Below are 15331 nucleotides of genomic sequence, written 5' to 3'. Positions count from 1 at the left end.
AAAATCTTATAACAGTTTGAGTAAGAATTTAACTGAAAAATTGGTAGCACTTTATTTTACAGTCCTGTTCTGCATGTACATACTATGTACTTACAATAACTGGGTAATAACTAGGTACTAACCCCGACCTTGCCCCTAAACCTAACCTTAACCCATGTAGTTACCTTGTATTTCCCACTACTAAGTACGCGCAAGTGTAAGAAAGTGTGAGAAACTTTGCGTTCACTTAAAAAACTTTTTTACGTGAGGTAGGTGGAAAAGCAAAGTTTCTTGAGTTGGAAGAAAAATGTTTTTGCACAAAACTTTTAATTTCCTCAAGAAACATTGCATTCTCTCCAAAAGTATTACATTAACGCATAAAACATTTGCTTGCAAAAGCCTTGAAATAATTTACTCCCACCTCATATTAAATGTTTTGCTAGCAAATGCAAAAATTACTCAGGGAAATGCAAATGTTTTGCGAGTGAACACAAAAACACTGAAATATCTATTTTTCTTCCCATCTGATTTTTTTCCCATCAACATGTCCCTTAGGCACTCGGTGTAATGCAAATAAATTGCAAATAAAATGTTTTCCTTAATGAGTTAGTTCACCCAAAAATGAAAATTCTGTCATTAATTACTCACCCTCATGTCGTTCCAAACCCGTAAGACCTTTGTTCATCTTCAGAACACAAATTAAGATATTTTTGATGAAATCCAAGAGGTTTTTTTTATCCTCAATAGAAAGCAACCAAATTACCACATTTAAGGTCCAGAAAAGTAGTAAAAACATTGTTAAAATAGTCCATGTGACTACAGTGGTTCAACCTTAATGTTATGAAGCGACAAGAATACTACGTGTGCAAAAACTCAACAAAAATAATGACTTTATTTAACAAATTTGTCTCTACCCTATCATTCTCCTACGCTATTTATGTTGCAGCGCTTCCAGGTTCTACGTCAGAACGCTGGCTCTGTATTGGCCGAGGCTGTTCATGTGAGCAGCACAACGCATGCGTGTGATGCTGATGCAGGAGTCGGCCAATACTGAGTCGTAAACACAGAAGCGTTAACTGTTCACTGCGTCAACTGTTGTTTTTGCGCACAAAAAGTATTCTCGTTGCTTCATAACATTAGGGTTGAACCACTGTAGTCACATGGACTATTTTAACAACGACCGTCATTTACATCACAATCCAATCAAAACACATAAAGCACGTCTGATTGTTGGACTCTCATCGGTCCACTGCGTGTGTGATTTTTCCTGTGGAGAATCGTGATGAGTGATATTGTGCGGTACTAAGAGTGGGTGGCGTAAATAAACTCAATTTCATACTCTCGCAAGGCTGCGGCAGATGCCTGGGGCAGATGATGTAAATACAGCGGCTCCTCGGCATGTCGAGGAGCTCGGCTCAGCGCCCGGAGAGAGTAAGACTGATAATTACCACTGCACATTATGACAGCGACACTTCCCTCTCCCCAGTGTCATCACTTACCGCTTTCCTCCTTATCACGACGTGTAGACGGCCGTCATAAGACTCATACACAATATTCCAGCGGATCGTTTTTCCTGGGCCGATAAAGGTTAAATGTGGGCTTTGATGTCATTTCTGAGGACCCAGAAACCTTGCAGGAAGATGTGAATTCTCTGTAGTGACAGTGCAGGCCTTTTTTTCTTCTCTCTCTCTCTCTCTCTCTCTCTCTTTTTTTTTTTTTAAAAAGGATGGATGATTTTTAGTCCGGAATTTCATTTAAAGCTACAAGCTATATGGAAAAACTTTGAATGTCAGTCAGCCCGAACAGGTCACTGCAAAACCAGTGACCTTTACTCTTAAAAAGAATCGAGAAAACACATCAAACAATGCCTCAGACTGTTCCCCAGACAGCCTTCGCTCAACGCAAGTCGATACGTTTTTTTAAAACATCTTAAGACTGTATGTTCTGCTTTAACATGTGGAGTTTATCCCAAGAGGTCCTTGTGTTGTTTAAGTTCATCCCTTGAATATCTATTATGTTTTAGGATTGAATTTTAGATAATGCTGCTGAGTGGATGCACCTTGTAGAGTATACTGTATCATGTGTGGTTCACTTTAAAATGCCCCATTATGCTTTTTTTTTTTTCGAATATTACCTTTCATGTAGTGTGTAATATAACTGTCTGTGAATGTAAAATGTCTTCAAAGTTTTAAAGTTCAAAGTGCACAAAGAATAAAGTTATTGTCTCCTAAAAGAAAGAAACAAGTTGTCAGCAATTCCAGTCTACTTCCATGACACATCTACAGTTTGTAACAAATTTGCATAATGCCAGCCTATGGTCTTCATTGGCAGTCACAAACAATGTCTACTTTGACCCGTTCTCAAACACTGTAGTGGTAGCTGAGACTGGAAGTGTTGTTCCACATGTTGAGAAGACGCTGTTTTTTGTGCTGCGAAAGCAAATCCAATTTGCATGTATTTCCAAAGGATGAGCACTCAGGCTGGAATTGATATGGTAAAACCGGCACCATTGTTACTGTTCTTATCACTGTGTATCATGTGATCCGGAGCTGAAATTCAAATACGGTAATAGGTGTTTAGTTTCCAACGTGCATTGTAAGCGGTAAGGCCAATCACAACAGACTGGGCCATCTGACCAATCAGAGCAGAGTAGGCTCTCAGAAAGGAGGGGTTTGAACAAATCTTTTATGTATCAGACACTGTGAGAAAAGTGATGTTGCAGTGTATATTATGACAAAATGAAAGTGTTTTTTGACCTTGAATGTATGTAAACCAGCAATTTAAAATGGAGGAGACTCCAAAACAAATTCAGGAACCTTTAAAAAAAAAAAAAAGCATAATAGCGACACTTTAACATTAAACAATTTATCATTAAATTATCTACTGTAGCGTTTCACTTAGCTAAATGTATTATCAAGTCAAGTCATTTTTATTTATATAGCGCTTTTTACAATGCAGATTGTGTCAAAGCAGCTTTACAGTAATAACTGGTAAATAATTTTGGCTACACAGCAGCTCTTAAAGAAAATGGTGTCATTGTCCAGCTTAAGTAAATTCTGTACTGATTCATTCCATTGTAAAAATCAATAGTTGTTAGTTTAGTTAATTTATCTATATCAGCACTGGAGAAAACAGTGATGTCATTGTCCAGCTCAGTTCAGTTTGCATACAATGGTGTCAATGCAGGCATCAAAACGTTGAATGTCAAGTGTCCGCAAGTGGCGACAGCGGCAAGGAACCCAAACTCCAACAGGTGACATCAGGTGACAAACAGGTGATAAAATGGAGAAATAAAAAAAAAACCTTGGGAGCAACCAGGCTCAGTTGGGGGGCCAGTTCTCCTCTTGCCAACAGCGAACAGTGCTTTATTATGATTCAGGCAGCTTTCATGTGTCCGATTGGGATTGCAACACAAAATATTTAATCCAGTTCCATCTAGTTGAAGATGGTATTCATCACGCCGGTATGGGACGGTTTGTTGGGAATCTGTGCCACTGGCTGTCGTGTCGGTGAGGCCTTCACAGGGGATGATCTAGTTGACACAATCTCTGCTGACACAATATTATCACAATAATTCATTCTCCTTTGTACATCTAGGTCAGCATTTTCTTTAAGTACAAATTGGAATACATTTTCTCCATTTACTTTGGATATGAATGTAATTTTGCTTAGATATAAATGTGCAGGAGAAATTATTTTTTCTAACCTGGAGAATGTAAGGCCTAGATTTTGATTAAACCATCAGAAATGTGTCTTTAAATACTCTGTAATTAAATTAGTGTAATGTTGAACTTCCAGATGAACAAAAATCAAAGAAGGAACTTAAAGTGCCCCTATTATGCTTTTTTAAAGGTTCTTAATTTTGTTTTGGAGGTCTCCTACAACATGTTTACAGGTCAACAAATGCTCACCACATTTTTCAATGATTCTTAAATGACTCATCCGATGCTTCAGTCTCTCTCTAAATCCCTCCTTTCCATGAGCATGCTCTGTTCTGATTGGAATTCCAATAATATTGGAAGAATTAGTTACTCAACCCAAGCCTCCATCGTAAGGACGACTTGAGCAGGACATTTCTCAGTGATACACTACTCAGTTTGACGTATATAATGAGTTGCAACTGTAATTACTCTACATCAGCATTAACAAGTGTATGTCCATCAACAAACTGGTGTTTATTTCTAATTTATTGTGGTGCACATGTGTGAACTGTATCAACAGTATAAATAACAGTGCATACGTTAGCCGAGTACTAATGTAAATGACTGATGTAACATTAAAGTTTGTAAAACAAATCTTGCTCCATCCTTTATCATTACTTAGAGTAGTAAGAACGACAGACAATCTGCATTAATGGACATAGTTTTAGTTAATAGTGAGCCACAGATGATTAGCAGAAGTATTTCAGTAAGACAGTAATAACGTGAGTTAGCCGGTTAGCCGGAGATCTACACAATATAAAACACAAAACTATGTATTTTGAACACCCAGTAGAAAATATATACATCAATAATTACTCGTACTTACAGGCTGTGAATCTGAGGAGCAAGTTGGTACAAATAAAATCGGTACTGTCCCATCTTTAATGGATAAGCATTTTGTAAATCCCATTAAGACCTCAAGGAGATTTGAAAAGCAATCATGAAAATGTTATTCTGCTGTTGTATCCCTGTGGTAATTTTAACCACTGACTCCTCACATCCTCAACCTTTGGAAGTGTTTACAAAAAAAAATTGTTTTTGCAGAGCAGAAAACAGCATCTTCTTGACATGTATACAACATATAACCAGCTACAGCGTTTGAGGGCGGGTAAAAGTAGATGTTCGCAGGCAGCCAATGAAGAACATAGGCGGGCATTAGGCAAATGTGTTACTCTGTGAAGTGTGGCCGTCACGGAAGTGGGATTCGAATTCCTAACGACTCGTTTAGGCTGTTCAGAGTTGTTTTTTTATTTTGAGAGACCATAACTTTATTTATCGTGCACTTTCGGCTTCACAACTTTGCAGATCATTTACATTCACAGACAGCTACATTACACATTGCATGAAAGGTAATATTCGAAAAAGCATAATAGGGGCACTTTAATATTCTTCAGTCAATGTGATATCAAAATGGATTTGTTTAAATACATTTTGAGTCTTATTTGTGAACATGTTTTTTGAATACTGTTGACCTTTTAAGCCTCAAATGTTTGTCATATTCAACAGCAATACAAGAACACTCCCATTATAACCAACAAAGCTTGTTGCTCATTGCACGCTCACTGTATGTTGTAGATTGCTTCATTGATTATAACCTGAGTATTCAAAATTTTTTCCTATAACAAGCGGTGTAGACGGGGCGTAAGTGAGCTGACAGGAGTGTGTTTAGTATAACATACGACTGCTGGCTAAACCTCTCCCTACTGAAGTGTGCCTCGCTCTCTTATGCCAGACTCCTGCAGCGCACGAGTAGTTGAAGGCAGTGGACGAGGACTTGAGCGCCCGCCAGATTTGACAAAGCAATGGGTCATCATCCGCAAACAATCCCAGCACGCTCCGCCATCTGTTTATGGGAGAGGACAGAACATGGATTCCTACAGTGTGATAGTCTATGACCCATACTTGAGCGCTTTTCGGTGTGTACAACTGATTAGAGGTTGTTCATTCTTCACATGATTTTTTCAGTCCAAATTGGGTATAAATGGTGCAAGGATTCTCTTTTAAATTAATATGTAAGTGTTGGGATCCCTGTTGAAGAGGCTACTTCACTAGATGACAACAAATGTTTTATTTTTTATTTTTTCAACCTGAGTATTGTATTGTATAATGTCTAAACCGCTAGGTAATGTCTTCCTAGTATGTATTTTAGTTATGTTAAGATAACTAAGTTCTTAAGAGTTCTTATGCTGTTGAAGTTGAGAGAAAATACTAGCATCCCTTGATTATCAATGAGTGGATGCACTGTGTATAATAATGTGGCATATGGTTCACATTAACATATTGAACTATTCTGACATTACATTATTTTTTAAATTAGCATGTAATCTTCCTTTAGTATAGTAAATGTATTATCACAATATTTCATTGTCCTTTGTCCATCCAGTGTTGGTATTTCTTTAAATACAAATTAGAATGACTTTTTCCACTTTGAATGTAAACAATTGCATACAGTAATTATAAAGATGTGGGAGAAAGTTATTAAAATTGCACAATATTAAAAAAATAAATAAATAAAAATGATCACCTTATTGCCAAAACCACTGCTTATGATGTCTTATGAATTTAGGGCTTTTAATAGAATATTAAGTGAATTATGTTATTATTATTTCTAATTACATGAAATTCTGTGGTGGTTAATCTTTAAAAAAAAAAAAAAGTCTAGTGCTGTAAAGCATTGCAATAATATATGGGTCATTGACGAATAAGGTTTTTAAAAGTGTATAAAAAACATAATCGAGATATAATTAATTTTGAAGTTTTATTAAGTGTTAACAATGAGATTATGTGGTTTTTATAATCAATTAACACTGCTTTTGTCATTTTTTACAAGATGGACAAAGTTTGTCACCAAAAAAGTCATTCGGTTTAACCATATTTCGGTTTTACTGTGACAATTTTGGTTATACCGAATGACGATATTTTCAAACAATGCTAACAGGCTGATGTCTAGCTAGCTAGCTAGCAAAAAGACAATCAGACATTTTAAATTTAATACAAGTTTTTAAAATATTACATAATTTTCCATGTTTTATAGCGGTTGTACCGAATGACCTGATGTTTCGGGACATGCGAATGAACAAGTGAAAACAGTAACTTTTCAAATAGTTAAAAGAAAGTTAGTTACTTTGCTTCATGACCATGTGGTCTTTTGCAGGTATCTGAATGATGTCACATGATATTGACCACATGACTTAATCTAAAATGGTCCTTTTATATTGGTTACTCCGAATGACATCAATGAAATTCATTTTTCCGGACATTCTTTCTCATAACAAAGCGACACATAATTTTAATACCATTTTGCACTATGTTGATATATGATGTTATAAAATCATGACAGAATAAAAAATATATACATTTATTACATTTAAAGATATTTGAATCACAAATGAAATGGTTGCATTGGCCTTTAGATGGTTAAACCTTTCAAAATCTTTAAAATACCTTTATATGTAGCAAAATATAATTAAAACCTTTTGGATTCAATAAAAGACATCTAGTTGTACTACCTTACATACTTTGGATGTCATATCTTTGTTTTGTATTATTATTAAGGCCTTAAGGGAAAAAAAAAAAAAAAGACCTATCACGTCATTGACCCATATAAACTATATTTTAAGTGGTGATTATCAACATGATGCCAGACGTTGCAAAAGGATGTGATTTTTACTGCTACTGACGTGCATTTTATCATTAAATTTGAATCACTATTTCATCACACCACACACAAATGCGTCTTAAATGTTATGATATTATTGAAAGTCCTTAATAGCGAATGCCAAGTCGAAGAAACGTGTGCTATGAGGAAAATTCTCAAATTCAGTCAGTGTCATATCCATTAATTTGGTTATGAAAAATGCCTGGTTGTTTTGGCACGCTTCATGTTGTGAATTACTGAGCTTCACACATGGATGAATCATTAGTGATTATGTTAAAGTTCATTAATGAGCAGCAATATGTGCCTTTGAGGTTTCAATCCTAATGGGATATACACGAAATAGACATTCAGTTCTCTTGGGTTTCATTTAGTATTTGTACTGAACTAAATTGAAAACCTTCTTTATCACTAATGGAATATTATCTTTTAATATTCAATATACCTATATTTTATGCAATGCTGTTCTTCAGTCACATGAGAAGCCATCTGTAAAAAATGAGATATTTTATTTGTCATATATTTATGCTTGTACACCAGCAAAATAAAATGCATATCTATGATTCCATCGCAATTTCAGTGAACAAATAGACAGCATTCCTTCCCAAGATGCCACCTGCAGTGTGTCATGACGCAAACAGAACATAGCACATATTTGGGGAGAGTTAAACATTTGTCTTTACTGAAATACTTATAAACATAAAAAATAGCATCAAACAAATGTATCACTTTTGAAAGAAAAAAATATTGGGAACAAAAAAAATAATAATGATGTCAATCCCCTTCGGTTTAATTTCCGCAACATTCCTGGGTGTTTTCGGCGCTCTGGTTTAGTCATGGTTTAAGGATTTTTTTTCTTTCGTTTTTTTTTTTTTTTTAGTGGTTCATCTACAGTAGTCACTTTCTGATCAGCTTATTTGGAGGTGATGTGGGAATAGGGAGCTCTTCGCGGTGTTGCTTAAACACAGCACATTAAAAGTACATAGAACAAACATTTGGGCACCGAGTTTTATATACATTAGATCTCGTGTATTCTGTAAAGGCATCCATTTCTTTTAATGCATCGTTAGCATTGCAACTTTATTCTCAACCATGCGGGGCAACGTCATAACCCCCTTTTCAGCGTCTTTTGCCTGTCCACGTAGGCTACTGCAGGTATTTTGTGTCATTGTCAAGAGCAAACTGATGGATGAGAGTATGAACTAGCACAAAGCCAGAGACAACCAGAACAAGGGGAGAAAGAGAACAGCCAATACTTGAACGGTGGACCCATGACCCTTTAGACAATACTGGTCTGATTTGGGCTTTTTTGAGCACTTTTTTTTCTTTCTAGATGGCGCTGTAGAAGGTTCCAGATTGTCAAGCAGCTCTGGGTTGATTTTGTCCAAGGTCTGGTCGAGGTTGTTGGACATGGTTCCCAAAGGACCATCATTGAGACTCTGCTTATTACGAGTGTCGTTTTTCGTTTGGTCAACCTCCCGAAACTTGGTCTTAGAGATGTTCTCCTTCTCTTTCAGGGGATTGTTGGTGATCTGCCGGCTGTTGTAGGATGAAGGATCTGGGAGAGACTTACTGGAGATAATGGAGGATTTGTCGTTATCCGAAAGACAGCACCTGGGAATGCTTTCGACAAGAGGATCATCAAGGGAGAGGAACTTTCCAGAGCGTGCCTTGGTGTTGAAGATACTAGTTTGCACCTGTGTTGGAGAGTCCACGCATCCCTCCAAATCGTCACTTTTCAGTCGTTTCAGGTCCTTCCCGGTCAGAGAGGTGGGAAGGTGGCATTCCAACTGGGAGCTGGACCCTTTGAAGTGTTTGAACCAGTCCCACAACGGCCTGGCTCGACAGTCACAAATCCATTGATTCCCATTGAGCCTTAGGTACTGGAGGGACACCAGAGGGTTCATGGCCTCCCCTGTCAACATGGTGAGGTTGTTGTAAAAGAGAAACAAGGTGGTCAGCTTGCCCAGATCATTGAAAGCCCTCTGCTGCACGTGTATGATGCGGTTCTGGTGCAGGAGCAAGCGGTCAAGGTTGATGAGACCACGCAGCATGTGATCGGTCACCACCCTTATCTTGTTGTTATGTAAGAATAGGTAGGTGAGGTTCGCCAGGTCCAGGAAAGTGTCTTCGTGCAGGGCCAGAAGGTTATTATCCTGCAGGTACAGATACTGAAGCGAGAAGAGTCCTCGGAAAACTCCCACCGGGAGCTCAGACAGCCCGCATCTGTGCAGGTGAAGGGTGTGCAGCTTGGTCAGACCGCGAAACGCGGTGGGACTTATGATGCGAAGGTTGCTGTTGTCGCCGATGTCTAATTCTTCCAGTTTCTCCAGCCCGTAAAAGGCCCCCGCCTCAATATGGCTGATATTATTCGAGTACATCCACAAGACCGTGAGGTTATGCACAGAACTAAAGCTGGTCGATCGGACGACTGTCAGTTTGTTGCTCTGGAGGAATATTCGCTGGCTACGGATGGGGATCTCAGTGGGAATGGAGAACAGACCCTGCTGTTGACAGGCCAGCGTTGGCCTCGGCTCACTGTAGCACAGGCACTTTGCCGGGCAGCCGTTCATCACTGGCACCAGGTTAAGCCATAACACCAGGCAGAGGAGGCGACCACCTGTTGAGAAGAGACAGAAAGGCAAAGGGTCAGTTCGAGGTCAAGACAGCAGCTACTTCATTTTGCAGGTGACATAATTTAATGTTTGCTGTTGAATCTGTTGATCTGCTGAACAATTTTACACAAGCTTGAAAACAGGAATGTGATCATACAACATATACACTGTCGTTCAAAATCTTGGAGTCACTAAAACCTTTATTCAGCAAGGATGCATTAAATTAATCAAAAGTGACAGTAAAGACATTTATAATGTTACAAAAGATTTCTATTTCAAATAAATTATGTTCTTTTGAACTCTCTATTCATCAAAGAATCCAGAAAAAAAACGCATCACAGTTTCCACAGAAATATTAATCAGTAAAATCTGTTTTCAGCATTGATAATAATAAAAAGTGTTTCTTGAACAAATCAGCGTATTAGAATGATTTCTGAAGGATAATGTGACACTGAAGACTGGAGTAATGATGCTGAAATTTTAACTTCACATCACAGGAATAAATTACATTTTAAAATATATTTTATTTCTGCAAGAAATAAGTTTAAAAATGAAATATAATATTGAAGCCATTTCATATGAGTTGACTGAAAACAGCATGCATTTAATTCAGACACAGCAAGCAAATGTGCTCTTCTATACATTACAGCTCTAAAATGGCTGCCTGCTTCAGTGCAGGACCTGTCTGTACTTGCGCCTGCATGTGTGAATGCTACCGGCAAAAATTTGTGCCGCAGGATCCGTTCCCATCCATCAGCCAACGCAAGCGAGAAAATCCGGCCAAATGAGAGAACCGATAAATGAAACATAGGAGGGAGCCTTGAACAAAATTAGCTCCATCATTGCTATTAGCACTAGCTAATCACATTCCAACATGGTGTAAGGGTTGACATTTAGTCTGTCCAGAGAAAGATAAGTGTGCTGTGGGTGTTTGATACATGGTTGGGTGAGATGGGGCCAGGGGAAGGACTTAGGATGTTGGATCTGTGTCTCATGGGAGTGTAGCGAGTGTGAACATGCTTGAAGTGATTCTGGAGTGTTATAGATAAGATGGCCTTTCTCATCTCTGATCTAAAGCCCATGTGTGTGTGTGTGTGTGTGTGTGTGTGTGTGTGTGTGGATGTGCCACAGAGGCATCTGAGGGTGGGTTTATCTATGGGAGGCACACAGATAAGAAATGTTGTTTTTATTCAGCCATTCTTGAAGTCAGTCATTATTTAGGACAGCAGATGAAAAAAGGCATCCATCTATGAGATCTCTATCATATATCACCGCAAGATTGATGCAGAGAAACATTCATCTCTGGGCAATTAATGCTGATGCACAACATCTGATACTTGTACTCCACAAGCCTCTATCTATCTAGAAGATGGATATCTGTCAATCTGTCAATCTGTCTATCTCATCTCATCGCATCTCAGTTTATTTATAAAGCACAATTAAAAACAACCACAGTTGACCAATATGCTGTACAATGTTCTAAAAAGACTTATAAAAACACCAAAACCATTGAAAGACTTATAAAACACCAAAACCACCAAAAAATGTATATGTATTAATACAAAACAAACAACAACAGACAACAAAGGACATCACAAGATATACTTTTTAACTTTGATTTAAAAATATGTAATGCTGGTGCCCTTCTAATATGGATCGGTAAACTGTTCCAAAGTTTAGGTGCGGCTATGGCAAAAGCTCAATCACCCCTGGATTTTAACTTTGACTTTGGAACAGATAACAAACTCTGGTTGGCATACCCAAATACGATAATCTCTGTTTTACTCTCATTTAGATTTAAAAAATGTAAACGACATCCAGGCTTTGACATCGGAAAGACAGGCACAGAAGGAGGGAGGGAGTTTAAGCCATTTTTATGCTTCAGGGGCAAATAAAGTTGAGTATCATCTGCATAGCAATGATAGTACAAGCCATGCTTTTCAAAAATAGAGCCTACAGGAAGCATGTACTGTATAGAGTAAAACAAAAAAGGGGCCAAAATAGAGCCTTGGGGGACCCCACAAGTCAAGGGGACCACACCCGAATGGCATCCTCCTATATTGATCGAAAAGCTCCTATTTTTAAGGTATAACTGAAACCAACTTAGTGTAGTTCCTCTGATGCCCACAACTTGCTCTAGCCAAGACAGCAGGACCTCACGGTCAACTGTATCAAATGCAGCACTTAAATCTAAAAGTACCAGTACAACAGAGTCAGTGAGCATTAAAACATCATTTAAAACTTTTACAAGTGCCATCTCTGTAGAGTAAAGTTTTCTAAAACCTGATTGGAAAACATCAAAAACCAAGATCCACTTTCTCCAAAATTTTAGATAAAAAAATAAATATTAGAGATGGGCCAAAAATTAGATAAGATTGTTGGATCCAGATTAGGAGTTTTTTAAACCATCTGGTCCAATTCCTGATTCCAGGCACTTATAATTAAAAAACTAGAAGAACAGGGACAATAAATCAGTCAATCAATCAATCAATCTATCTATCTATCTATCTATCTATCTATCTATCTATCTATCTATCTATCTATCTATCTATCTATCTATCTATCAGAATAGATAGATAGATCTAAAGAATAACTTAATTGCTCTTCCATCATGAATATCATTGTATTATAACATCTATCACAATACCCTCAATATCATGTGACCGTTCACCAACTCATTCTTCAACCATGTTTACATAATCACACCCATGTGAGCTATTTTCACGTGCACATGCGGAAGGCAGAGGAGCCTGTAGATCCTCTTGCCCGGCTTCCCGAATTCTTCTCCGTCCCTCAATCTTGCAGCTTGTTAAATGGAGCTTGCTTGAGGCTTGACAGCATCCCTGTGTTACACTTTCCCTCAAATATCCTCCCTCTCCCTCTCCGGCTCCTGTCATCTTCCACCAGTGAGCTGTCAGCCTTCCTCTCTGTCTTTCTGCTTCACAGCGCTTCTCTTTCACCCTCACTGCCGATAAAAATATTCCATTGCCGCGCTTTGAAACGTTAGGCTTCATGAATCTACCAGACCTTATGTTTTATCTTCTAGTCATTAGTGGACTATCCCCACCCACACGATGCACGTCGGAGACCCATTTTCAAAGCTCCTTTTTTTCATCCGTAGCCGACCGTGCTAACCTTGCGCTTCCTCTGTGTCTTTCATCTGTTTAGTGCTGAGTAAAGCTACTCAAAATGTCATACGCCATCCTCCAATTATTTCGGTGCATTGTCTCGTCCCCTGGACAGTCACATACCCGTGTCCTTTATTGCTGGGCGCCCTTCACTGTAAAGGCCATTTGGCAGACATGGACTACATACTAGCACTCAATGTTTTTCTACCTCGTCTCCATCAGTATGCCGGTCATGTCTCTCCTTTCTCTAATCCCAGTAAGGAGCCCTGCTTTGCCTTTTTATATTTCTGTTTTCTCCTTTTCAGTCAAGGGAAAGCCCGTATCCTGTCTTGCCATAGAAACAACAGCTACACAAGCCTGTTTCATAAAAGGTTATTGCATTGCAGCCCACAATCTATATAAGTGTTTACCGACCTATTAGTTTTGCATTACCTCTGGTATTTTTCTAAACTCGAGAGAATCCCTCATAATAGCAGCAGCACTCCAGCCGACCGCTTACTCATTTTGCAGAGAAGCCAATCTGCATTCTCAGATGACGAGCTTATTAGCAGCGCGCCGTTCGACGTGCTGAGGACCACCCTCTTGCAAAACTGACAAGCCGAACGGTGTTTTCAGCTTTGCATAAAATGCACTGATTGCTGCTTGTCTCTCCACTTGTGTGAAAAGCTCTCATCCTGATATAAAAGACGCCACGGGAGAGCGAATAAACCATTGATAAACAGGGAGGCGAAATCAAGGATACTTCTCCGCTGTCTAATTGAATTATTTGTATGGAAAACAAAAGGAGACAGAATACTGAACATGGATTTGAGATAATTGTGCATAAAGAGAGAGAGAGAGAGGCAACAGGGACAAGTGACAATCTCTGACTTGGCACATTTGCATACTGTATGTCTCCAGCATATGGAAAGCATGTAATGACATTTACAACATTTTATCTCAACCGTACAAGTGGGTATGAAAAGTAATGACCGCCCTTGTCTTGAGACCAACAGGGGTGTTTTGGACATGGTATGGATGGATTCGAACAAACTCCCAATTGTGAACATTGGAACACACTGTAGTTCATCCTGCATTATTTGCAATACAGACGTGAATGACGCCTGAATGAATGAATGATCAGAATTTTCACTTTGTGGACAATGAAAAAATTGGTGGAAACATCCCACAGACCCATATCTAGGGACAAATAATTTTCTTAAACAGTACTTTTTGTATTGGTTTCCATTAAAACCATCCTTAAAACAAGATAAGTTCACTTCTTAAGTAAATATTGTAGTGTAAGATAATTAAAAACATTCAATAGTATTGAAGAAGATTTTTCTTAAAACAATAGTTTTTTTTGTTTGTTTGTTTTTTAAATTGCTTTGTTTTGATTTAGGCTTAAACCTCACTAAATTTTGTATGAGGTAAGGAAAAAATATTTTTAGAACTCAAAATGTTTGCGTTCCCTCAAGAAACTTTGCGATTGCTTGCAAAACCTTTGCATTCCCTCGCAAAACACAAAAAACACAAAGGTTTTGTGAGAGAACACAAATTTTCTCGGGGAATGCAGAACTTTTGCGAAATATAATTTTTCCTTCTCATATTTTTTTCATCACCATGTGGGCTCTGCATTTGTTTTGCATTTGAACACCATTGCAGTAAGAAAAGTAAAAATTTTAAGACATACTGTATTCTCTGAAAAAACAAGTCTTAATATTTTATGCAATTTTGCTCTAAACATCTTTACGGATGTTTAGATATTTTTAATGGAAAACAAGTATTTAAAGTATTAAGATTTTGCAGTGAAAAAGATTATTATAGTGGGATATTTTGACTTGGGCAAGCATCCATCCACAACACCCTAACAATGCCCTGACAACCACCCTGAACATCTTAGCAACCACATAAAAATCTCCTGGTAACCTGGCTTTGCTAACGAGTTTTGCACAGGTGAACAAAACACTGATATTCTGTTCAGGATTTATTTGAATATTATGTGAGAATTTATTCCAATTTTTCAATTATGAATTTTGCTCTGGAGTAAAGGACAAAAAATGAACGAAATCAATCTAGTGGCTTCATACTTCAGGTAATTTTTGAGGGTATCTGAGTCACCCGTCATATCATTACCCGTCAGCGCCATTTTCTGCATTACATGAATATAGAGGATTACTCATTTCCGTAGTTGACATTAATTACACTCATTACCACTGAATAAACAAATGAGTGACAGTGCCAACATCTTAATCATGCAGCAGAATATAAAAA

At 38.0% G+C, this 15331-nt stretch overlaps 1 protein-coding gene across 3 annotated transcripts in view; it reads right to left on the bottom strand.

The window, feature by feature from the left end:
- Positions 1-7825: 7825 nt before the first annotated feature.
- rtn4r (reticulon 4 receptor) overlaps positions 7826-15331 on the bottom strand; it is an 87614-nt gene continuing 80108 nt past the window's right edge. For 2 of the 3 annotated variants that reach the window (XM_051895388.1, XM_051895389.1), the window contains exon 2: positions 7826-9955. In XM_051895388.1, coding sequence (XP_051751348.1) covers positions 8538-9955 — 1418 coding nt within the window. In that variant the 3' untranslated portion in view covers positions 7826-8537. Of the gene's footprint in view, positions 9956-10666; positions 12049-15331 lie in introns of those variants that run through there. The other variant, XM_051895387.1, reaches the window with a different exon arrangement.

The sequence above is a fragment of the Ctenopharyngodon idella genome, chromosome 5 (assembly GCF_019924925.1).
Source record: "Ctenopharyngodon idella isolate HZGC_01 chromosome 5, HZGC01, whole genome shotgun sequence".
Taxonomy (NCBI): domain Eukaryota; kingdom Metazoa; phylum Chordata; class Actinopteri; order Cypriniformes; family Xenocyprididae; genus Ctenopharyngodon; species Ctenopharyngodon idella.
Note: the sequence above shows the minus strand (reverse complement) of the source record. Positions and strands in the feature narration are given on the sequence as shown.